At 35.9% G+C, this 27,440-nt stretch overlaps 1 protein-coding gene and 1 non-coding gene across 5 annotated transcripts in view; both read right to left on the bottom strand.

Moving 5' to 3' along the window:
* Positions 1–212: 212 nt before the first annotated feature.
* The window catches only part of COP1 (COP1 E3 ubiquitin ligase), a 263,415-nt gene continuing 236,187 nt past the window's right edge, over positions 213–27,440 (bottom strand). For all 4 annotated transcript variants that reach the window (XM_054475121.2, XM_054475142.2, XM_054475131.2 and 1 more), the window contains 2 exons: positions 2,589–2,633; positions 213–558 (listed from right to left, as the gene is read on the bottom strand). In XM_054475121.2, coding sequence (XP_054331096.1) covers positions 541–558; positions 2,589–2,633 — 63 coding nt within the window. In that variant the 3' untranslated portion in view covers positions 213–540. The remainder of the gene's footprint in view (positions 559–2,588; positions 2,634–27,440) is intronic.
* Positions 25,360–25,502, bottom strand: LOC129023922 (small Cajal body-specific RNA 3). The gene has a single exon (XR_008496974.1). It is a non-coding gene; the product is annotated as a small Cajal body-specific RNA 3 (non-coding RNA).

The following is a 27,440-nucleotide window of genomic DNA, read 5'->3' as shown; positions in this document are numbered from 1 at the left end:
ATAAAGTAATCTTTCTATCTACTGTAAACAGTAAATTCACTGGCAGAAATCTATGTATTTTATATTTGGTTTACATTGATATGCGTAATTCCCAAAGAGGTTGGGAAATATGAACTTTACAAATTATTCACTGTTACGTTATAGTTCACATATGCTACTTCTTAAAAAGAGTTATCTCTTGCTGCATTTGACAAAAACTTTCCAAGCTCAGCCGTGGCTCAATAAACTTTTATTATTTTTTTGTTATTTATTTTTATTCAAAAGAATTTGTTTCCCTATCACAAAAATTAGATAACCACACCACCAAGAGCAGCAATGTCCATGGAGTTACATTGATGGTGGAGAGTTGGCTGGGTATTCCCAATGTCCCAAAGGTCATAAAGGAGGGAAAAGAAAAAAAGAAAAAAATATTCAAAACAAATCCAAAACCCATGATGACTTTGGGGAGAGACATCACATGACATTTTCTGTTTCTTCTCTCATTGTCAGCTGCAGATGTATTTCAGCAGGATCAAGTACAATTTGACTTGAGTTAACCCTTCATACCAATTCTAGCACCTAATTGGGGGGAAGAAAGGATCCATTTAATAAAATCATTTAAAATATAAAAGAAATTTAATGACTCTTTACTATATTTACCAATAGAAGAGCAAATTTAAAGAACGTTTCCCAACTGGGAAAATGCCAAAGAATTTGAATGGATTGGACATTAATCCTTTTTGACCTGCAGCTTAACAGCTGCATGAACTCTTTCAGATTAGCTATCTCCACAGTTAACTTGGGAGCCTTCAAGGTAAACTACATAAAACACATGGAAAAATAAATTGGCTAATGCATAGCACAAATACAACACTTTTGGAATATATGTTGGAATCTTTCCACATTCTTATGAAAGTTTTAAGTATGCTTGTTTAGGATTTTAATCTGTTTTCTTCTTCCATCAATAAACACTGTTTATAATGATCAAGGTTACAGGACCTAAAGTCTTGCCCTTTCCTGCTGCTTCATCCATTTCTAGCCAATCATCTAGTGTCCAGATACTTTGTATTTTTAGAATTAAAGTAGTATACTGTCATAAAAAGTCAGTTGTGATACTGCTAAAACTAAGAGGAAGCAAATGGCTAAGAAAGATCACAGAACAGGAGGACAGTTATGAGACACTGTCAAAAAGAATTACATTAGATGGACACTACAACACTCACTAAGTAGCAAACATTTAAACTTGCAATCTTTCCCCTGCTGCTCGGCTAAGGCTTGACTAACATATGTGCTTCCATAATGCTTTTGTCTTTATATTAGGTAACTAGGCTACTTAACATAAGAGGTCAATGATGCTGAACAAAATCTTTCATTTGTCAGTGGGATCCTATGAGAACCTATGTAGTTTTGAGCTCTTGTAGGTATGTTGGCAATCCCAACTGGTGCAAAGGATAAACTTGTTGAAGAGTAAGGTGTACCTTTTCAATTCATGACTTGACATGAGAGTAAGAGAGAGACTGAGAGACTATAGAAAGCCACTTAAATCCGATATTCCAAGACCTTCTACCATCTTGCTTGAGGCTTCCAGAACATAATAAACACTGATCAGTTAAAAAACCTTGTTTTCATTTAAGCTCTCAGTGGTTCTCTAAAGAGGCTTTTCAAATAGAGAAACTGGCTGCCTAAAAAAAGAGACTACCATGTAAATTAGTGCAGTTCTTCTGCGTTAAGTTTGCTCATTTCACCTCTGTAGAATAATGTTTAGGCTAGGATTTGCTGCCTTGGCTGATGTATCATTCTCCACTTATGATGAGTCTAAGGAAGCTATGGCAAAATTAATGCTAAGTGGCAGGAGAAACACACACATGTTACGTTAAAAAACTTTCAATATTTCTACCAAATCAGCAGAGAATATGTGGAAAAAACAGGTACTCTCAGAAACATGTACTCCACCAAAACGGTGTTTTTTTTAGCAAGTTCACTGCTTATCTCAGGATTTATTTATCCAATGTATCATGTACAAGTGCTATATATGCATCAATCAATTTTCTTTCTTTTTTTTATGGCTAGGCTTCCTTGAATCACATCTATCAATTTTCAACTGAACACTAAAATAACTTTTTTTCCCCTTTGACAGCTGAGGAAAAACCTACTTCTTAGGGGACAGAAGAAAGAGAACCATGAGGAAGAGAATAAAATAAGACCAAGATATGTTTAAATCTGGTGATGTCTAAGCATCTTCTGCTATATCTTGCATCTCCTGCTATATTTTGGGCTCTGTCTACTGAAAGCCCTGTGGGATAGTTGTACTGGCATAACAGAAGCTAAACTGTGCTTAGCCAACAGTGAATGTTCACTAGTCTTTATCTGTTTTTCAAACTGACCATCTATTGATCCATCCAGCTTCCATACAACCTAACAAGCACTATCATCTTCTCCACAGATGCAAGCTACCTATTCCTTTTCCTTAAATCAAGCCATTTGTAAGGAGACACAGACCTGTGATTTGGGATGATCTCTAAGGGTCAGTACAATGGTGTATTTCCATAATCCTGTTTCAGTCTAAAAATGGGCCTGAGTTTAAAATGGAGATATAGTAAATAGCTTACCTTAATTGTACCCTGACTGTTAGCAGCAATCAGCACATTGGACTCCTAGAAAAGAACAAGAGCTTTTAAAGTATAGAGAAGGATTTCCTGGAGAGCAATCCAAGAGATAATTTCCTCTTCATCCTTCTTTCTTCACTTCAATTCCTAAGACAATTGAATTTAATAAGAAGATACAATTTTTTTTTTTTTTTGAGACGGAGTCTTGCTCTGTTGCCCAGGCTGGAGTGCAATGGCACGATCTCGGCTCACCACAACCTCTACTTCCCGGGTTCAAGCGATTCTCCTGCCTCAGCCTCCCGAGTAGCTGGGATTACAGGCATGTGCCACCAGCCCAGGTAATTTTTGTATTTTTAGTAGAGACGGGGATTCTCCATGTTGGCCAGGCTGTTCTCGAACTCCCAACCTCAGGTGATCTGCCCACCTCAGCCTCCCAAAGTGCTGGGATTACAGGCGTGAGCCACCGTGCCCAGTCGAAGACAATTTTAACATGTTTTTAACTATATTTTAAACATAAGACCCCATATTTTGAAGTGTAAGTTTTAATTAAAAGAATAAAGTTAGAAGCAGAGTAGGACACTTTTGAATGCAAACAAAAATAAAAGGGAAAAAGATTGTCAATGGAAGAAAAGCCAAAAGAAACAAAGACTGAAATAAAATGAAAAAAAGAGTAAGTTGAGAAAAACAAAGTGAATAACTGCTTCCCCAGAACACTCCTTCTTCATTCATTTTCTCTCATAAAATACCAGTAATTGATGTAAAACCTGCCAACATCCTTGGCACAAATCTCTGTGGATGGACATTTGGTATTAGGAAAACAAGAAAATGTGAATATTCATTTGGGAAAAAGGACTATCTTTCTTTTTAATTATTCTATCATTCAGCACATGCATTTTTAATAACCTTGGTGATTACTTGGATGAGAATATATTTGGTGAAGTATTTTTCTATTCTAAGCCAAGGAAAAAACATTTCTCTGGAAAGTAGGAAGAGTGGGAAAAGAAATGGACATGACTGAGTTTACTAGAGAGAATCTCAGAAAGTAGGAAGAATGGAGACATGCCTCCTGTAGGAAACTGGGCATCTAATAGGACTCTGGAACTTGGATGTGTTGGAGTCTTTTGCTTTCCATGGTAGGCAGCTAAGAGGAGGTAAACAGACTTAAAATGCCATAAGAGGTCAGGCCAGGTGGCAGAGAGAAAAACAAAGTCCAAATAACAGCTATCAGAAACAGATAAAGTGGTCTAATTTGAATGAAGGATAGGATCTACCTAAATATCCTTCGGGCTTCATGACAAAGCAATAAGAAGAAGAAAGAAAACTCTTGGCTTGTATGTTAGAAAAGTTACTTCAGCTAAGCTGAGTTAAACTTTAGTTTCTTTGACATATGCAAGTTGCGCTTTACAAACTCATACATTTCCATTTTTAAATTTTCCCTTTCATTTCTAATAAAGCTGCTCTTCAAAAATGTGCATCTTGTTACTAATGGCATACAAGAAAATAATAATGTCTTTCACTATTCCAGAATTTTTAATGGAATCAGAATACTCCTTGGAATTAGTCAGTAGCGTCAAAGATTATAGGTGTATCAAGAAGAAATAAAGACATGTGGGCATGGGAATTGTTGATCTTTTCCTAGCTGAGGATTTTCCTTAAATTAGCACATGTTCTTAAACATAGTAACATGGGGGCTGGGCGCAGTGGCTCACACCTGTAATCCCAGCACTTTGGGAGGCAGAGGTAGGCAGACCATGAGGTCAGAAGATCGAGACCATCCTGGCTAATATGGTGAAACCCTGTCTCTACTAAAATACAAAAAATTAGCTTGGCGTGGTGGCGTGTGCCTGTAGTCCCAGCTAGGCAGGAGGCTGAGGCAGGGGAATTGCTTGAACCTGGGAGGTGGAGGTTGCAGTGAGCCAAGATTGCACCACTGCACTCCAGCCTGGCTGGAGAGACTCCAGCAAGGCTCTGTCTCAAAAAAGAAAAAAAAAAAAAGGAACATGGGTAATACAATACTCACTATTAGAATTAATTTAAACATCAACTTTGGAATATTATGGGCTATTTCTGGGACTTGAGGTATACAGAATCAACACTTCCATATTCGGGGTGGGGGGTTGGGGTGAGGGGAAAGGAAGATAAACTTGGGATTTATTTACTCTTCTAGTGACCTGAATGTAGAAAGTGGTTGGAGTAAGTTTTGGATGTCCTTTAGGAATATAATAACTTACCCTGAGTTGGTCAAGAGACAGCATTTCTATGCTGGCCTCAGAAAACAGCAGAAAGAGGCACTGTGTGGTGCAATATGGATTTCTTTCTAGCAGGAATTTTAAACAAGTTGTATGGTATCAGAACTGCCATTGGTGACCCAGAAATAATTCTCCTGTAAACATCATCCAGAAAAGCAGTTGAAAATCTCACTGATCAACCTAGTTGCCATTCAAGGAGGGGACAGACTCTGGTCTGCAAGAAAGCTACTGCCAAGAGCCACCACCACTAAATGCTGCAGCCACCATGAACTGCTCCCTTTGCTATGAGAACAAATAATGACAAGACAATGAAAAATTTAAAGCCGAAAGCTCCATCTCCTTCTGCCATTTTGGGTCTAGTCACCTTTTAATATAGAGAAGGAATGCAGAGACCTGGTGAAGATGAGGATTCACTTAGGGATGAGCAGGGAGTCTACTTCTGGCAGTCACAGGGATTATAAATTACATAAATTAAAACTTCTGACTTCTGATGGGAGGAAAACTAGGAAAACTGTAGTATATTATCTCACAGTATGAAAAATTAGGCCCAATATAAATAAGGTAATCTAGTTGGATTACCACACAAGAGGAGTTTAAAATATGTACAATTACCACTCTAAACCCAAGAAGGGGGACATCTGATAACTATCCAACATGAATAAACACTGTCTTATTGTAACCTCAAGATTACTATGGCATTAATATATGATGTCATATTAGATGCTATCCGAGGGTTAACTCTTAACACTATTTCCTGCAGAAACAGACAAATACTTTATGTGTTAAAAAAAAAAGTCAACATATGAATTGAATGCCAGTTTGAATGGTCTTTTAGGACTGAAATTTAACGAAAGAAAAATAATGGCTTCATATCTCAGTACATCCCCTCTCCCCAAAGGTAATATGATTACAAAAAAGTTATTTAGAATTAAACTATCAGATAGCTAGATATTGGCTTAAGATAAATTATTTTTTTTTTGCATGTAACAGAAAAATAAAACCAGATATTTTACTTCTAGCATAGAGATCTGGAAGTGGTACGTACAAGGTTATTAATGTAAGTTTTTAATGATTCTTGATTGCATTTTGGATGACTGGTAATTCCTAGTTGTAGCTGTGGTCTGCTAGAGCCTACTATAAATAAGCTCTAGCTCAACAGGTTATTTTTTACTTGCTAAATAAAATAAAAGTGCCAGTCAGTAATTCTTATTATTTTCTCCCTTTTTTTGGAAACCGGCAGTTTTACTACAGAACTCTCCTCAAGGCTAAGCTAATAAAATATCCAATATTTTTTTCTGACTATGAAGAGACTCAGAAAAGACAACAGAAAAATTAGCAAGTCTTTTATAAAAACAGAAGACATATAAACATGCACCAACTTGCTTAAGTCAGTGATACTACACTAACTTATACCAAAACATTTTTAGTAGCACACGTAGGCTAGTGAAGAAAACCTGCATCTACTAAAATAGTTTTATCTTTATTGGCTTGCTTAAAAAGGGTCATTATAGACAACATATTAAAATTCTGGATGGCGCTGTGGGTCACGCCTGTAATCCCAGCACTTTGGGAGGCCAAGGCAGGTGGATCACCTGAGGTCGGGAGTTTGAGACCAGCCTGACTAACATGGAGAAACCCCATCTCTACGAAAAATACAAAAAAATTAGCCGGGCGTGGTGGCGCATGCCTGTAATCCCAGCTACTCAGGAGGCTGAGGCAGGAGAATCGCCTGAACCCAGGAGGCGGAGGCTATGGTGAGCCAAGATCGCGCCACTGCACTACAGCCCGGCCAACAAGAGCAAAACTCCATCTCGAAAATAAATAAATAAAATATAATAAAATAAAATCCTGACAAGTTGAGAAATAAACAGTTATTCACTTAGCAACTGGTGGATTTATTCATAGAGACAGACATAACTGATTTTAAATGTAAATTAATTTTAGTATAGGTGTAAGTATATACAATGTATTTAAATATAAGATACGTGAATATATAAAAAGAAAAAACTTCCATTTTTGGCCATAACAGAGTAAACAGACTAAATTTGTTTTCCTACCATATACAACTAGAAAACTGAAAAAAATATGTAAGATACCACTGGACCACAGGCAGTACAGGACTGTGATCTTTGAGAGAAAAGAAACAAATGAAGTGAGTCCTATAATCACCCTGGCTTTCTACTGAGAGGCAATTTCTGGACCACAAAGCAGGTAAGGAGATGGACATAACAACAGATGAGACAAGTAAAGAAAAAAACATCAAAAAATTTGTAACACCTCCAAAATTACAACTGAAGCAGACAGGAAAAAAGCATGAGAGGAAAAAGATATTAGCATCTTAGTGACCTACTGGACAATATGCAACCTAATAAATGTATAATTGGAGTCCCAAAGAAGGAAGAGAAAAAAATATATGAAAACGTAAGACTAAAATGTTTCAAATTTGTAAACTATAAACCCACAAATCTAAGAAGCTTAACAATTTCTAGGCAGAAAGAAGCACAACACCACATCAAGGCACACCACAGTTACACTGCTGAAGACAAGAAACAGAGAAAATCTGTAGAAATGCCAGAGAAACAAAGACACATTACATAAAGAGAAAGATCACCAATTTCCCATCAGCAAGAATGCAAGCCAGAAGACAATAGGACAGCATCTTTAAGATGATAAACAAGAGGCCAGGCGCAGTGGCTCACGCCTGTAATCCCAGCACTTTGGGAGGCCATGGCAGGCAGATCGCCTGAGGTCAGGAGTTCGAGAGCAGCCTAGCCAACATTGTGAAACCCCATCTCTACTAAAAATACAAAAATTAGCTGGGCGTGGTGGCAGGAGCCTGTAATCCCAGCTACTCGGGAGGCTGAGGTGGGAGAATCGCTTGAACCTGCAAGGCAGAGGTTGCAGTGAGCCAAGATGGCGCCATTGCACTCCATCCTGGGCGACAAGAGCGAGACTTCATCTCAAAAAAAAAAAAAAAAAGATGATAAACAAGAAAGCCATCCATTGAGAGATACACAAAATTAAAGTCAAAATAGATATTTTCAGATAAAATAAAGCTGAGATAATTTTTCACAAACAGACCTGTGCTGTAAGAAATTGTTAAAGGAAGTTCTTCAGGCTGAAGGAATATTATACTACATGAAAACTCTGATCTAAAAAAGGAATAAGGTGGGCATGGTAGCTCACATCTGCAATGCCAACACTTTGGGAGGCTGAGGTAGAAGGATCATCTGAGCTCAGGAGTTTGAGACCAGTCTTGGTAACACAGTAATACCTTGTTGCTACTAAAAATAAAAAAAAAACATTAACCAGGCACGGTGATGCATGCATGCCTCTAGTCTCAGCTACTCCGGAGGCTGAAGGGGGAGGATCTCTTGAGCCCAGGAGTTTGAGGCTGCAGTGAGCTATGGTTGCACCATTGCACTCCAGCTTGGGAAACAAAGCAAGACTCTGTCTCAATAAATACATAAATAAATAAATCAGGGATGAATATTGTGAGAAATGGTGACTAGGTAGATAAATATAAAAGATATTTGATTTCTTGTTTTTAAGTTTCTTTAAAAGATAATTTCCTATTTTAAGGAAAAATAATAACAGTGCTTTAAGGTGATTATAACACAAACACAAGTAAATATACATGACAACCAAAGCACAAATAATAAAAGGGGAAAATAGAAGTATAATGTTATAAGATTCTTCCATTATAAAGTGGTATGATATAATCTGAAGACAGACTGTAAAAAGTTAAACATAAATTAACTTTAGAGAGACCATTAAAAAATACAAGAAACAGTATATACCTAATAAGCTAGTAAAGGAGATAAAATATTATAAAAATACTCAAAAAAAAAAGAAAGGAAATGAGGAACATAGGAACTTAGAGAAGACAAATAAAAAATATGACAGACATAAAACCAACTGTATTGATAATTAAGTGTAAGTGGTCTAAATATTATAATTAAAAGGCAGAGATTATAAGACTGGATAAAACAGCAAGATTCAATTCTATGCTGTCCCTAAGAAATATACTTTAGGCTGGGCGCGGTGGCTCATGCCCGTAATTCCAGCACTTTGGGAGGCTGAGGTGGGAGCACTGCTTGAGACTAGGGGTTTGAGATCAGCTTGGGCAACAAAGTGAGACCCTGTCTTAAAAAAAAAAAAAAAGGAAACACTTTAAACATAAAAATACAGATAAGATATACCATGCAAACATTAATCATAAGAAAGCTGGAATGGCTATATCAGAAAAAGTAGACTTCAGGACAAGGACAAGAAATTTGACCAGCGATAAAGACAGGTATTTCATAATTAAATAAGGGTCAATTTATTTAAAAAAAAAAAAAAACCTATATACATACATATCTAAAACAAAGCCAAAACTGACAAAACTAAATAGAATAAATTGACTCATGTTTGGAACTTTTAACAAGTCACCTTTCAATAATTCAAAGACTAAGTAGAGAGAAAATCAATAACCATATAAAAGACTTAAACAATAGCATAAAAACCAAACTGAACTAACTGACATTTATAGAAAGTTTTATTTAAATGACAGAATACACAGTCTTTTCAAATGCATGCGTACTAGTCCCCAAGAAAGATGTGTCAGACCATAAAACAAATCACAGTAAATTTAAAGGGCTAAAATCATACAAGTATGTTCTCTGAAGAAACAGAACTAAAGTAGAAAACAATAACAAAAAGAAATCTGGAAAAATCCACAAGTATTTGCAAATTTAAAAATATACTCCCAAATAACCCAGGGATGGAAATAAGAAACCATTTTGAACTAAAAGATAATAAAAATGCAACACATCAAAATTTGTGTAACACACCTAAAACAATGCCTAGAAAGTTATAGCTTCCAATACTTATTAGTAAAGCAGGAAGGTTGAACATTAATGATATAGTAACTTGCACCTTAAGAAGCTAGGAAAAGAGCAAGTTACAAGTTACACATGACATAAGTACAAGAATGATAGTCACGAAGAGCAGAAATCAAAATAAAACCAGAAAAAGATAAAAAAGTATTAAAATGAAAAGTTAATTCATTGAAAAAAATCAATAAAATTGATAAGCCTTAACAAAAAGAAAATGTAAGTTAACAATATCAGTAATAAATTAGGAGATATCACTAGATATTCTAGAGATATTAAAATAATAATTAGAAAATAAACATTATGAACAATTGTTATGTCAATAAAACTGACAGGTAATGAAATGAAAAAATTCTATGAAAGATACAAATTCCCAATTATGACAGAAGAAAGAAAAAGTTGTTAAAACTGAAGACTAAGGAACATTTCCAAACTCAGCTTGTAAATCAAACAAAACCAGAGAAAGACATTATAAAAACAAATAAAATTACCAACTACTTTTATAAACAGATGTAAAAAACCTTAACAAAATACAAGTAAAGATAATTCAGTCATATACAAAAAGAATAATGCATCATGTCTAAATGGAATTCATCCAGATATTAAAATTGGTTTTCAACATTAAAAAAATATATATATATATAATTTACTATGTAAAGAGAATAGAAGAGGCCAGGTAGGGTGGCTCATGCCTGTGATAGCACTCTGGAAAGCTGAGGCAGGTGGATTGCTTAAGTCCAGGAGTGTGAGACCAGCCTGGGCAATATGGCGAAACCTCCTCTATCAAAAACACAAAAAATTAGCTGGGTGTGGTGGCGTGCTCCTGTAGTCCCAGCTACCCAGGAGGTTGAGGTGGGAGAATCACCTGAGCCTGGGAAGTGAAGGCTGTAGTGAGCTGTGATTGTGTCACTGTACTCTCGCCTGGGTGACAGGAGTGAGACCCTGCCTCAAAAAAAAAAAAAAAAAAAAAAAGAAAAGAAAAGTAATGTAATCACAACACAGAAAATGCACTTGAGAGCATTCATCATCCCTTCAGCAAACTAAGAATAGAAAGGAACTTCTTCAAGGTGATAAGGAATACCTATGAAAAACTTACAACTAACATCATACTTAGTGGTGAAATACTGAACCCTTTCTCTCTCAGACTGGGAACAAGGTGAACATACTTTCTCTCACCATTTCTATTCAACACTGTATTAGAGGTACAACCCAGTGTGACAGTCAAGAAAAGGAAAAAGCATATGGATCTGAAAAAAGAAAACTGTCTTTATTTGCAAAAGAGATGATGGCCTATGTGGAAAATCCTAATGTACCTTAAAAATAAGCTACTAGAATAAATAAATTGTCTTCAGCAAGACTGTCAGACACAAAGTCAATTATACCAAAATCAGTTCACTTCCATAAACTAACAATAAATGATAAGCAAATAGAATTTTAAAAAATACCATTTATAGTACCATAAAAGGCATGAATCATTTAGAGACAAACCATACACACACACATACACACACACACACACACACACACATGGCCTACACACTAAAAATTACCACACAATGCTTAGAGATGTTAAAGAATACCTAAATAAATTGATAGTTATACCATGTTCATAGACCAGAGACTCAATAGTGTTACAATGCCAATTCTTCTTACATTATCTATAGGCTCAATGCAATTCCAATTAAAATCATACAAACTTTTCTAGTAGAAACTGGCAAAGTGATTCAAAAATTTAAATGAAAAAGCAAAGACATTATAATAGTTAAAATAATTTTGAAAAAGAAAAAATAAAACTAGGGACTTACACAACATGATTTGAAGCTCTACTGTTAATAAAAGCATTAGGAATCAATATAGTGTAGTATTATTAGGATAGATATATAAATCAAAGGAACAGAAAAGAAATTCTAGAAACAGATCCATCCATAATCAATTGAATTTCAAAACAACTTGGCAAGTTAAACAAAAAAAAGAGTAGTTTTTTACAAATGCTGTTGTAACAACCATATGTGTGCTAAAACAACTGTATATACGGAAAAAAGTGAACTTCAATCCTTCTATCATACCATTCTAAAAATTAATTCTAAATAGATCTAAAACATAAATGTAAAAGCTGAAACAAAAAAAATCAGAGAAAATCTTTGGGTTGGCAACTATTTCTTAGGATGCAAAAAACATGTACAATAAAGGAAAAAAAAACCCTGATAAATTGGACTTCATCAAAAATTTTAAAATACCATCCACACTTACTAGAACAACTAAATCTTTTTCTTAAAGTGACAATATCAAGTGTTGGCAAAAATATGTAACAAATGGAATGATTTTAGGATGCTGGCAGGAGTGCAAAATATAGTCATGCACTGCACAATGACATTTTGGTCAATGATGGGTCACATATATGATGGTGGTCCAATAAAATTATTGTACTATACTTCTTAATCATTAATTTAGATTGTACTCCTTCTACTTATTAACAAAAAAAGCTACTGTAAAATAGGCTCAGGCAGGTCCTTCAGGAGATATTCCAGAAGAAAGCATTGTTACCATAGGAGATGACAGCTCTATGTGTGTTATTGTCCCTGAAGACATTCCAATGGGACAAGATGTAGAAGACAGTGATGTTGATGAGCTTAACAAAAAATGTTTAAAAAGTAAAAATAAATAAATACATTTAAAAATGGAAGAAAGCTTACAGAATAAGGAAAAATCTGTACAGCTGTACAATGTGTTTGTGTTTTAAGCTAAAAGTTATTACAAAAGAGTCAAAAAGTGAAAAAAATTAAAATTATAAAGTAAAAAGTTACAGTAAACTATGGTTAATTTATTATTGAAGAAAGAAAACATTTTAAAATAAATTAGTGTAGCTTAAGTAAACAGTGTTGATAAAGTCTACAGTAATGTACAATAATGTCTGGGCCTTCACGTTCACTCACCACTCACTCCCTGACTCACCGAGAGCAGCTTCTACTCCGCCAAGCTCCATTCATGGTAATGCCCTAGGCAGGTGTACCATTTTTTACCTTTTATATGGTATTTTTACTGTAGCTTTTCTGTGTTTAGATACACAAATCCTACTGTGTTACAACTGCCTACACTATTCCGTGTAGTAACATGCTGTACAAATTTGTAGCCTAAGAGCAACAGGCTATACCACATAGCTAAGGTATGTAGTAGGCTATACCATCCAGGTTTGGAAAGTACACTCTATGATGTTTGTGCAATGATGAAATCAAATCACCTAATGGCATTTCTCAAAACGTATCCCCATTGTTAAGTGACAAATGAATGTAATACAACAACTGTGGAAAAAGGTTTGACAGTTTCTTATAATGCTAAACTCACACCTACTCTACAATCTCATAATTCCACTCCTAGGTATTTATCCAAAAGAAATGATGGTATATAGTCACATAAACACTTATTTATGAATGTTTACAGCAGCTTTATTAAAAATAGTTCAAAACTGGAAACAAGTGCAATATTAAAGATTGGTGAATAGATACAAAATTTGTTGCATAGTTATAAAATGGATTACTAGTAAGAAGGAACTACAGATACAGGCAATAACACAAGCATTTCAAAATATCATGCTAAATCAAAGGAGCCAGGTGCAAAAAATTACATACTGTATGATTCCTGTTATATGAAATTCCAGAATAAGCAAAACTTAACTTATGATGACATAAAGTGGATTAGTAGTAGCTTGTAGTGGAGAAGGGAGGGGACTGATTACAAAGTGACACAAGGTAACTTTTTGGGTGATGAAAACGTTGTTATAACTGAATTAAGGTAGTAGTTATACTGATGTATATACTTGTAAAAATTCACTGAATACTCTTAAAATGTATGTAGTTTATATTTACGTAAATTATATTTCAATAATATCAATTTTAAAAAGCTGGGAACAAACATACAAGAACAAATACGTATTTTATAAGTTAACTTTAAATCCAATATTGGTCTTTAACAATTAAAAGTCATTATTCATGATTTAAATATTTTCTGATTTCCCAACATAATATATAAACCCCTTATCACTACTATATTTATGAGATCTCTGTAACCATTCAGTATAATATCAAAGCCATTTCAGCTATGAAGCTAAATATCTTCCCCCAAAATAAAGCACTGAAGTATCAAAAAGGTAAATATTTTTGTCATTCCTCTCTTCACATTCAATATAAAGATGGTTTTATACATAAACCTTGCTATTTACTATGATAAACATTTCCACCCTACATTTCTCCTCCTTTTATTAACCAGAAGATAACTATTAAATAAAATCAGAATATAACCCTTCTTTAAAATTTATTTCTCCAAATGTTAAGCATTACGTTAAATTGATGCCTTCCCTCAGAATGAGAATAAATAATTTTATAGAAAAAAGAAACTGAAAAGACTTTATCTTAATAAATTTTAATATTTAAGCCAAGTAGAAAAATTCCTATAAAAACTTACCCAACTAATCAAGAAGAAATAGAAAGCAAGAATCATCCTACAGGTATTAAATTCATAAATCAACAGTCAAAAATATTTCTACCTCAGGCTTACATGACTTCATCTACAAGTTCAGCCAATATTCAAGAAAGAAGTAATTCCTTATTACACAAATTTTTCCACATCAAAGGAGGAAAGAACTCCTTAATTTGCTTTATGAAGTTAATATACCCATGAAATCAAAACCTGACATGGACAATGCAAAAAAGGAAAAGATTACAGGACAATGTTATTCATAAAGACAAATGAAAAAATCCTAAACAAAATAGTAGCAAGTTGATTTTAACAATATATAAGGAGAATAAATCTTGACCAAGTTGGGCTTATTCCAGCGAATGTACGGTTGGTTTAATATTAGGTAAAAAAAAAAAAAAAAAAAAAAAAAAAAAAATTAATTTCACCTACTAGATCAATATTTGAAAGAAAAATATTGCATCGTGGAGAAATAGGAACACTTTTACACTGTTGGTGGGACTGTAAACTACTTCAACCCTTGTGGAAGTCAGTGTGGCGATTCCTCAGGGATCTAGAACTAGAAATACCATTTGACCCAGCCATCCCATTACTGGGTATATACCCAAAGGACTATAAATCATGCTGCTATAAAGACACATGCACATGTATGTTTATTGTGGCACTATTCACAACAGCAAAGACTTGGAACCAACCCAAATGTCCAATAATGATAGACTGGATTCAGAAAATGTGGCACATATACACCATGGAATACTATGCAGCCATAAAAAATGATGAGTTCATGTCCTTTGTAGGGGCATGGATGAAATTGGAAATCATCATTCTCAGTAAACTATCTCAAGAACAAAAAACCAAACACCGCATATTCTCATAGGTGGGAATTGAACAATGAGAACACACGGACACAGGAAGGGGAACATCACACTCTGGGGACTGTTGTGGGGTGGGGGGAGGGGGGAGGTATAGCTTTAGGAGATATACCTAATGCTAAATGATGAGTTAATGGGTGCAGCACACCAGCATGGCACATGTATACATATGTAACTAACCTGCACATTGTGCACATGTACTCTAAAACTTAAAAAAAAAAACAAAAACAAAAAAAAACAAAAAACACCAGGCAATAGTGTGTTTGGAAATGAGTCAAATAATATATTTACCATGACCCACACATTCCACTCTGAGCTTCTCATAAGATTGGTTGCTCAGAGTAATAATAGTAAGTAAATAAAAGTGATAGTAAATGTAAAAAAAAGAAAGAAAAATATTATATCATGTTAAATAGGTACAAAAAAGCAGTAATATACTTTAGCATTCATTTATGGTTAAGAACTCTCAGCACACTGAGAACTGAAGGAAACTTCTTTGTAAGGGTATGTATCTACAAAACTCTTACAGGAGACATACTTAATGATAACATCTTTAAAAGCTTTCCCTTTGGTGAGGAACAAGTCAACGATGCCAGATACCATTACTTTTATTTAACATTACATTAGATGTTCTGGCCATCAAAATAAGGCAAATGAATAAAGATATAAAGGTATAAGTACTGGAAAAGCAGACATTAAACTTTAATTATTTGTGGATGAATTAATTGTGTGCATAAAAAATCCAAGGAATGTAGAAATGAATAATTAAAATTAATAAGAGTTTAGCAAGATGGTTGGATTAAAAATGGGGATAATAAATAATGGATTCCTTAAGGACTACCTAAATACCTTTCTCTTATTTAGAAAAATATATTTATTGGTTAACTTGAATAGATAATATACACATGTGGTAAAAATTCACACAGTACAAAAGAGTAGGGGAAAACTGAGTGTCTCTCATCTCCCTAGAGAGTCAACTACTATTATCAGGTGTGAAATCTTTCTAGGTAAATTACCATCATAAATGTAAACCTGAATTGTATAATAGATCAAATACATCTTTGGGGCTTTCTCAAAATGTAGAGTCAAAAGTTTTCTATTTGGTGGTTATATCCTCCCTTTATCTTGTTTTGTGTTTCAGGTTTAACAAACAACCCTACTTGCAACTTGAGACTCCATTCTGTTTTAAGTGGCAAGCCAAATTTGATATTCAATTCTAAGCCTCTTCATCACCTAAGAGAGGTCTGTAGGCTTCTCTTATAGAAAAAACAATTTTACAGAGTTTTCTATATTCATGGACATGCCAGTAACTGGTTTTCAGGAGGAAATGGACCAGAATTATATATGACAATCTGTATTCCTAAAATCAAATTAACAGGTGGACAAAACATAGACAGAGTGACAGAGTAGATTAAACGTCTTTGGAGTCCGAAAGGTTTCAATTCAAAGCTCTAACGCTTCTAAACTTGTCATTATGGGTAAGTTACTTGACCTCTCTGAATCTCAGTCTCCTTAACTATAAAACAATGCTAACAAAACTGAGCTAACAGAACCATTTTTATGATCAAACAGACACATACATAAATGCCTGGCATAAAGTATGTATCTTATAAGTGATCTTTAAGTGAGGGAAAATTGCTTCTGGCTTAGTTGTTCAAGGAAGGCAAGCAAAGGAGCCCAAAATGAACAAAGGGGCAGGAAGCAAAACAGAAGACTATTATGGAGGCTAAAAGAAGAGTTTAAGAAATAGAAGCAAGTCAAAATTGTCAAAAATCATGAGGAAATGAAGACTGTTTAGTAATAATATGTTATTGGATTTGGACATTAGATGGTACTGGTAACATCAAAAGCAACTCCACCAAATGGTCAAATTTGCATTATAAAGGGCCTTTATAAGTCCCTGGCTAACTCAGCCATTGGAAAATGGCTTTGACAGAAGCTTCTCCAGAAAGCTACTCCTGATGTCCAAGGTAACAGTGTGATGGGTAATTTTAGGTTTCAGCTTGATGGGATAAAGGGATACTTAGAGAGCTGGCAAAGCACTACTTCTGGGTAAGTCTGTGAGGGTGTTTCCAGAAGAGACTGGTGTGTGAGTCGGTTGATTGAGTGGGGAAATTCAGCCCTCAATGTGGATAGGCACCATCCAATCAGCTGGGGGCCTGGATAGGACAAAAAGGGAGCAGAAAGGTGAATTTGCTTTCTCTCTCCTGGAGCTGGGACACTGTTCTCCTGGCCTTGGCCATCAGAAGTCCAGATTCTCCAGCTTTTGGACTCTGGGACTTGCATCAATGGGCCCTCAAATTCTCAGGCCTTTAGCCTAAGATTCTGCCATGCTACCGGCCTCCCTGGCATATCATGGGACGTCTCACCCTCCATAATCATGTGAGATAATACCCCAAATAAAAACCCTCTCATAGATCTAACTATACATGTCCTATTACTTCCGTCCCTTTGGAGAACCCTGACTAAGACATAAAGAAATGCTCCAATTGATTCACAGAGAGAATAACTTTCAATCATCACAGTCGTTTCATTATACAATAGTGACTTTGGCATGAAGTTTATTAATTTCATGCCACTTTATTTATGCATCATTATCCACCCATTAGGGTAGATATCATATGCCAGATGATTGTGCTGGGTCCTGGAATTTCAAAGGAGAATAAGACATGATGTCTGATCTTAAGACCATAGGCCAACAGAGGAAATGGACTTTTAACAGAAAGAAATAGGCTGGGTGTGATGGCTCATGCCTGTAATCCCAGCAGTTTGAGAGGCTGAGGCGGGAGGACCACTTGAGCCTGGGAGGTCAAGGCTGCAATGGGCCTTAAATGGGCCAGGGCATTCCAGCCTGGGTAACAGAGTGAGACCCTGTCTCAAAAAAAAAGAATATATTATAGAGCTCAAAGGGGCAACTGAGGAAGTAAGAAGAGAGTGATCCTTTACCTGGAAAAGATAAGAAAGGCTTCATAGATTAGGTCACAAATGGAACAATGGAAGAATAAAACTTGAAATTTCACAGGAGAAAAGATGGATATGTTAGGCAAAGGGACACGGTCATGCACATGGAATAAATTTGAAAAAAAATGGTTTTGGAATGATGACAAATTGTGTGGAGAAAGCAGCTTATGTATTAGTTAATGAGATGAAAATATGAGGTGGGGTAAGCATGTAAACTGTAGCATACCAGGGTTAGAAAATAAGTAAGTTTCATTTATCTGTGAATTTTATTTATGGATAACAAAAGTCAGTGACTGCCTTTATGAAAAAAATAGGAGTAGTTTTTCTTTGGTGTTGTAGATTAGAATATGCCATCCCAAAATATGCTACTCTGGTGGAAAGATTATTTTGAGCTGAAGGCAACTGAGGAGAGCTTTCTGCTCTCCTCCTATCTGCCTGAAAACAGACAATAAATTCCTCTTGTGAAAGAGAGGAATTCCCTGTACCCCAGTTACTTCCCGTACCAGGAAAGGGATAACAACCTTATTATTATTACCAAAGATGAGATGGTACTGAGAAAGAATCTGCACAAACAAACCTCACTAACTAGCCCTTATCTACCATTAGTTTCTTATATATTAATATTTGCCTTCCTATTGTTCATCACTCCTAGAAGCTCAAAGTCCCTTTCCTTTGTCTTGTCGCTTCCCTTTAAATTTGTCTTCTTGTCTAAATGGTATAAAAACCTCCAAACCGAGCCTTTTCATTGGGGGTTTTCTTTCTACGACATATCCTGGCAGCTGATTCATGTAAAATTTCGAATATCAAATAAATTTGTATGCCTTTTCTCCTGTTAATCCATCAGTTGTCAGTTTATTTCACAGACCTAGCCAGAGAACCTAAGAAGGTAGAAAAGAACTTTGCTTCCCACCAGTGTTCTATTCCTTCAGCCATCTCTCACCGCACCTCCCACTCCCTGGGCACCTAGAGTCATCTCCTTTAATCCTATCTCTTAACAAAACTCTTCAATTCACATGTGTTAAGTTAAATAAGTGAATTCTTGGAAAAGCAGAAAAAAAGATTAAGTTGTGTACTAGAAGGTAGAAGTTAATGATTATATCCGCACACATAGTTCAAAACTTGTTGTCTGAAGTGAATATAATGAAACATCGTCAAATAAACTTTTTTTTTAATATGTGAGGGCAACCTCAACATCTTGAAAAACATGAATGTTACATGTGGGTGTTTTCTGTTATTCTTATTCCCTAGAAGGAAACTGAACACAGAAAAAAAAAACCCTGAATAATTAAATTATTTAATAACCTACCTGAGTAGACTCTCTATTTTTAATTTCTCATTACAATGCACTCTATCCACTGCTATGATAATACTCTCATGGGATTATCTTCACAGTGGGTTTTAGGCATTTAATGCCTACAGAAAAAGGTCCAAACTTTTTTTTTTTTCTCTCAGTATGGCATTCAAGACTATAACATCTAGCACACTCTCTGGCCTCATCTCTCAATAAAGTCCCTACTCCACCATCATACTTAGACACTTTATTAGAAGTTTCTTAAACATCTATTGCACTTTCCTTCATCTGCACCTTTGTTCACACTGTTCTCTAGCTTTCTGCAGTATAGCAGAAAGGGTGTACGTTTTACAGCCAGCCCGACCTGGGTTCTAATTCCAACTGTATCCCTTACTTAGCTGTGTAATCTTGGGCAAATCTGAGCCTCAATTTCACTTTTAAAGGAACTCAAGCATATATGCCTTAAAAGATTGATGATGATGATTTTAAATTAAAATAGCAGTTAGTATACTGCCTGGTTGGTACTTAACAGATGTGTTTGTTTATGGTCTTTTGTCCAGGCACCTTCCTTTCCCTTTGTCTTAAGACTTCTGAAACCCTTTATATCTTTATGAAGCCCAGCTCAAAAGCCCCTATCTTCATAAAGTATTCCATCATTCTCCAAATTAGAAGTAACCTCTTCGCTCTAGGGTCAATAATTTCAGGGGTAATGATCTTATAAAGATTTCTTTCATTCAGGTTCATACTATAGTTATTTATGAGTATTTCTATTTACTAGGTTGTAAATCACTTAAATGCAGAGAATATATTTTCATACTGCACAATATTTGATGTACTAAAAACAAGTACAGTTGTCCAGTTATGTGGATTAGTATATAAAATGTTAAAGATGACAGCAACATTTACTGATTGATCATTTATCTTGTGCCAACTATTTTCTTAGTACTTTCCATGTATTTTCTAATTTTATTTCAGAATATTACATGCAAGATACTATTAATCTAATTTCACAGAAGAGGCAAGATACTATTAATCTAATTTCACAGAAGAGGAAACTGAGGCACAGAAAGGTTAAATAACTTTCCCAAAGTCTTACAGCTAATACTTAATGGTGATAGGAGGCAAACCTGGCAACTTGGCCCCAGCACTCTCAATCAGAACATTACCCCAAGACAGAAGGTAATAAATGACACACATCCCACCCTCTACCCTTAGATGTTTAAAAGCACAACCTTGCTAAATAAGGATCTAAAAACAAAACAAAAACAAAAAAAAGCCAACAAAAATCAGAAATGTTTTCTCCCCTAAAACAACTTCATGACAAAGGAAGGTAAGTTGCTTGAAAATTTTACTGGGGAAAAAAAAGCCTAGAAGATAATTTTTAAGTTTAGTTCCCCTTTCAAGTGGTAGAACACTATTAGTGACATAGAAAATGTAAAGTACACTGAAATACTATTCACATTTGTCCTCTAGAAGCAGAAACTGCAGCTGAGATGGCTAGCGAAGTTATAAGCAGTTCTGCCTTAAACAATTTGTCCTATAATCACTGAATTTTCTTCTTAAAGTGTGCCCACTAAGTTTAAATTGTATGTCCATTTAAGTCCTTTAACAAGCATTTGATTAAATGGAAATGGTAAATCACTATGAACAACATACAGTATCTGCAAATACAGCTCCCTGGAGGGCACAGAACAGTGAGAAACATGGCTGAATTTAAATATCCTTCCTTAAATAAATATAAAGACAATAAAAATTTGAGGTAACTAGGCTTCACACAAAAAAACTCACAATCTATACTATATCTGTTAATTCCTTAATATTCTCTCCATAAGAGCCTCTTGTCTTATTTGGACAAAGGCATTCTCTTTATGAACACAAATGTCTTGTTTTCTCATTGCCAGAAAAGAGAGTGTTAATTTGCATTCATACAAAGATGATTTCATGTCACTGAAAATAAAAGACCATACCTGCCTTAAGCTCTTTTTCATACCAAGATTATAAACATAAAAGAATGGGCTTTTGCTCCATTTTTTTTTTCTCTCTTCAGGGTGGGCTGTTACTATTTGTACTGCAATTGCATCCTGAAAACTAAAATAGCTTCTCTCCTCATGTAGGAGGTCATGGACTCTGTGTATAGTCAAATCTGATTTTCACTTAGGATCCTGCAGCCACAGAACAATTTCAAATAAATTTGCCCTTCTTTTGATGCATGATCTATAGCTGCCTTATGGACATCCTCTCCCTTGCCCTTGAGAAGAAATACAGATATAAGATATAGAGATTCTTAAATTTTTTCTTTGTTCAACGCCTTGTTAAGTGATACTATTCAATTGTCCAATTTCATCACTCGTGCTGATATTTTGTTACTTCATCCTATTGGGCCATTGTTGATTTCCTGACATGCAGAAGCATTCTTTTATTTAAAGCACTTTCTAGTACTTCTTTTAAAATTCAAATTTCTTTTGTTTTTGGAGCTCAGAGAAATTCATTTCACTTATCTGGGGTTTTTTTGTTTTTTTTGTTTGTTTGTTTGTTTTTGAGATGGAGTCTCGCTCTGTCACCCAGGCTGGACTGCAGTGGCGCAGTCTCGGCTCACTGCAACCTCCGCCTCCCGGGTTCAAGTGATTCTCCTGCTTCAGTCTCCTGAGTAGCTGGGATTACAGGTGCGCGCCACCAAACCCAGCTAATTTTTGTATTTGGAGACGGGGTTTTACCATGTTGGTCAGGCTGGTCTCGAACTCCTGACCTCGTGATCCACCCACCTCAGCCTCCTAAAGTGTTGGGATTACAGGTGTGAAGTGCTGGGATTACAGGCGTGAGCCACTGCACCCAGCCACTTATCTGGGTTTGATTCATCATGAGAATCCCCCTATTTGACCACAGTGTTTCTTTACTTTATTCTAGACATAAATCTATGCTACATTTTGGAACCAAGTGAGAGTCCATACAAAGATATTCAAACATAGGTTCCAATATCATCTTCAAAAGTTTTTAAATGCCATTTGTAAGCCTAATAGTTTCTTTTTGTCCCTGACCTTTCTTTCAGTATGTGGTCTTTCAGAGTTGACTTGGTAAAAATATATATAAATATGTCTAAGAAAGAATGAACACAAAACTACAATCTATCAATAAAAGGTCTTGCTCTTTAAACTAAAATATTAGTTAGCCTTCCCTGCATTCTATAAAAAAATACAAGGGGGTTGAATGAATTAGCTGTCTGAATTGTGTTTGCAAGACAGACAATAAATGAACTTTGTGAATTTAAGATTCTAAGATCAGTGTCTCCTTTTACTATCTTACAAATATATACACACACACACACACATACATATATATACACACACACACACTTAAAAACCTGTTTCATTATCACATATTTATTGAGCACTATAGGTCAGTGACTTAGTTAAGAATTTTATGTGGATTACTTCACTTAATCTGCATGGCAACCCAATGAGAAAGGTACTATTTTTATCATCAATTTACAAAGAGTAAACATAGTCTTAGACTTAATAACTTGTCCAAATTAATAAACACAGCTAAGAAAGAGCAAAGCCAGGAATCAACTTGTGAAAACTGAGAAATATACCAATGCTGATCTGTATCATATTGACCCAGTAAGCTTACAACATGTCTGGGCTTTATCCTGAATTTATTAAAGCAAAATGGAAGAAAGGAGAAAGGTGTCTTGGGTAGTCATTGAGTATGTACAAGAGAGCCTCAGTTCTCATACATTATAAATCTACATTACATTTCAAATGTCAAAAACCTAGGCTCCTAAAAGCCTTGTTACATGGGAAATTTGGTCTTTTATATATCTCTCTATAAGTATGATTTCAAGTGATATCATCAGAGGAAAAGGCTTGAGCACAGAACCAAAGTGGTAAAGAGTGTTCCAAAGTCAATATACATGGCATTGACAGGCCAAATTCCTACTCTCCTTCCAATCCCCCACCCCCCATAAACAAAATCCCAATTTAAGATCTGGGGAATTGGGATTTCCTCATCACAAGGGAACACTTTCAAAATCAGTTAATCCCAAATCTCTTCTTTCTTCTCCACTAGTATCCTTCCTTAGAAAATCTTAAAATCGTTCATTAGAATGAACAAAACAGTGGATTTCTAAAGGGCCTAGAAAAGTATGGCTACTCATTTGACAACTGTCTAATGCAAAAACTGCTCAGGATAAGAAATATGGGATTTCAGAACCACAAACAAGGATCCTCATACAATTAGTTATAAATAAACCCAGGCTGGTATTGAACCCCTGACCTCAGGTGATCCACCCGCCTCAGCCTCCCAAAGTGATGGGACTACTGGCGTGAGCCACCGCGCCATTGAAACCTCATCTCTACTAAAAATACAAAAATTAGCCAGGCATGGTGGTCGCCTGTAATTCCAGCTACTCAGGAGGCTGAGGCATGAGAATTGCTTGAACCCGGGAGGTGGGGGTTGCAGTGAGCTGAGATTATGCCACTGCACTCTGTCAACCTGGGTGACAGAGTGAGACTCAGTCTCAACAAACAAACCCAGCTGTGGCTGCCATAAGTTGTAGAAGGCAGGGGAGGTAGGTGGGAGCAACTTCTCCCCACAACTTACAGCAAAACACACATCAGGAAAAACGAAGATTTTGAATTCAGTACTAAGAAGGTTAATACTTAGCAGTCAGCTTTCCTCTGCAAATGGTTATTTCTGAACTTTGGTTACAGCCTTAAAAAATTATATAAACTGGATTTTGGAAAAATCACTTTCTTAATGAGAAAATCTTCACGGAAGCTCTCTCTGATTAGCTCCTTCATATCTAAAGTATTGACCTTTACTGGTAACCTTGAATTCATTAAGCCAATGTGGCCCCTTAGAAAAATAATATTTCTTTTTTCTTTTTTTTGAGATGGAGTCTCACACCGTCACCTAGCCTAGAGTGCAGTGGCACAATCTCAGCTCACTGCAACCTCCGCCTCCCAGGTTCATGTGATTCTCCTGTCTCAGCCTCTCAAGTAGCTGGGATTACAGTAAAATGCCTAACCTTGTTTTTTACTTTAACTTATTACTTTGAATTTTGTCCTGCTTGTCCCTTTAATCACCTAGCCTTGCTTCTCATGTAAATAAGACTCTCTCTAGCTAGGAAAGCCAGACAAACTCCAATTGACCCCTTAATTTACAAGACACTAAGGGCTCCTCACCCAACCCCCTTTCGTAAGGAGTTGGCCTGGGTAAACAGATCCTCAGCATTTCAAAGGAGCCCAATTAACTGATGAGGTACTAACACCAACAATGTATGAAGTTCCCAGGAATTTTCTCCAGGAGACAACAACATAAAACCTTGAGTTCCTGTCCGGCATAGACCCTGTATCTATATAATGAAAGATTTAGAACCTTGCACCTGGTACCGTTGCTCTTCTTGTAACCATTGGTCTTTTAAGTTGTTTATCACTCTGTAACCATTTTGATTCTTTTGATTCTTGCATGTTTTTACTTCTGTAGAATTATTACATTTGAGTCCCCCTCCCCCTCCTAAACCTAAGTATAAAAGTTAATCGAGCCCCTTCCTCGTGGCTGAGAGAATTTTGAGCATTAGCTGCCTCTTTGGCCGCCGGCTTAATAAAGGACTCTTAATTCATCTCAAAGTGTGGCGTTTCCTTAACTTAGCTGGGTACAACAACAGGTGCCTGCCAACACACCTGGCTAATTTTTGTGTTTTCAGTAGAGACGGGGTTTCACCATGTTGGTACCAGGCTGGTCTTGAACTCCTGACATTTAGTGATCCATCTGCCTCGACCTCCCAAAGTGCTGGGATTACAGGTGTGAGCCACCATGCTCGGCAAGAGAAGAATAATATTTCCACATTCATTCTACTTCCTGGTTGTACGTTCCTTAAATAAGCAAATAACACCTATTTTCAAAACTCGTAAGATACCTCAAAAACCAGTTCAGATGGATACAGAGGTAACTTTACTTGGTTGCTCATTTAAAAAATAATACAGTACTCATAACCAGCAGAGATACTGAATAAAATGGCAAGGAAACCAAGTATTTAGAGTGGTAGTTTTAAAGGTTGTATGGAGGGGAACGATCAGACTTAGCCAGCTGTCCTAAGCCAGACAGAGACCTCCATATGTTTATGTAGGATCGCTGCAATCTGTAGACAAAAGGCATTTTTTCATTTGTCCACATGGTTGGTTCCAGCAGCTTCCATTTTTGGTGTGCTTCATTATTAAGAAGACTTTTGTTAACCAGTCTTTTATATTCCAGTTACCTAACTGCATCAAATTCTCATTTAAATATACTTCAATGCATTCAAATAAGATAAATACAAAATCAGGATTCAGATAACAGGAAAAGAACCATTAAGAAGGCACACTTAGCATACAAAGTCAAAGTGATCCTTATTCAGGGAGAAAAGGCTGTAAAGAACATACACAAGGGAAGAAGGATTTAGATACAAAAGAACACATACATTCATCATTCCTTTCGTTCTCAATGCTTTCCAAAGTCTTCTTGCCAACTGGCCCTAAACAACTTGATTATCCTTGCCACACTGCACTCAAATATTATCTCTAAACACTTTCAACTTGCAGCACATGTTAACAGTTAATATCTCTGGACTCTGGATGATCTTCTGAATAAAGCTTGAGAACAATGTGCTTACAATGACAAGTATGAGGGGAAAAAATGACTGGATTGCTGATTAATACTGAGAAGAGCTCCTCTGAGCATAGAACTGTGCATATTTAAGAGAGCTATTCGCAAATTTCCTCCAGACTACTCTGGTAAAGCTGATTCTAGAATTCAGCACTATTTGGGGAATACCATGTAACAGAAAAAGCAATACATTCAAGGCATGGAAACCTGGATCTGAATTTTGGTTCTGCTTAATCCTTTTAGACATTCAGTTTCTCCAAATATAAAGCAGATACTCTTAGGTAGAATCTATATGAAGACTCAAGGAAAACACAGTAGAGCACTGTTACGGATCAGAACACACTACCTCCAATTAGGCACCTTGGTATTTGAAAAAACAGCAGAAGCAGGACGACCTTCTCCCACACTTCTCCTCTGAAGCAGGTCATAAAAGAATTTTCTGCCCTTCCACTAAAGCAGGTCATAAGACTCTCATTCCAGAGGTGCCTATCCTTACCTGGAGGAAAGGAATGCCCTTATCTCTGGAGACACACACACGGAGAAGAAGCTCAACAAACAGGTCTTGCTAAGTTGCCCCCGGTTTATTACCATTAGATCATACCCCTTTGTCCTCCAATCATACTTCTCCATGAGACTATTCATTTCTTCATCAAACCTACGCATAAACATACACAAGTTTACCCATTCTTTGGGTCTTCATTTCTGAAGCCTTCTGTGTCATGTAAAACTTCTATGTCATGTAAAAGGTCTCCGTCATGAATCAAGCAACAGGTGAGAAAAATCTCTTCTCCCTTACAGCATGTAACCAAAGAGTAACTGGCATATCATAGGCACCAAACAAATAAATGGTAGTTGCTTTTACTAAAATACTATATAACCTTAATTTCTTTACAGTTAAAGGGTAGTTATCTCAAGCAATGATAGTACTATTAGTATCATATTAGTACTGTCAGTATCACAGTGTACTAGTATTAATAATACTAGTGTATTATCTAGTCAGTATATTTATGATCTTATGAAATTGATTAAAGTAGGCTCTCCAGGTTAGGCAGACTTAAATTTTATTCTAACTCAGTCTTTAACTCCTCTTTCCTAGAAAACTAAGTAGCTCTTACTCTGGTAGCTGCTGGTGTTTGTATTTTTTTGCTCTCCAAGTTGAAGCAAGGAATGTACCTGGGGCAACACTAATGAAGCACAACGAACAATTCAAGATGAATTTGAACATCAGTTGGTAGACCGCATTCTATAGGTTCATCAATAGCTGTGAGAAACCAGAAACCAAGGAGATAAAATGGTTAAAAGAGGGAAAGAGAAGCAGTGATTGGGCTAAAAAATGATGAGAATTTAGTTAAGCAGAAATAAGAGGACAAGCCAATATGAAAAACAACATGAATACGAGTTTAGAAGCCGGAATGGGAATAGTATGGGACAATGAAGAAACTTTCTTAATGAAGTAGGTGAACTGTGTTAGAAAACAGAAATAAAGTTAGATG

This window comes from Pongo pygmaeus, chromosome 1 (assembly GCF_028885625.2).
Source record: "Pongo pygmaeus isolate AG05252 chromosome 1, NHGRI_mPonPyg2-v2.0_pri, whole genome shotgun sequence".
In the NCBI taxonomy this organism is placed as follows: Eukaryota; Metazoa; Chordata; class Mammalia; order Primates; family Hominidae; genus Pongo; species Pongo pygmaeus.
The sequence above is the reverse complement of the archived record's forward strand: the minus strand, read 5'-3'. Positions and strand labels throughout refer to the sequence as shown.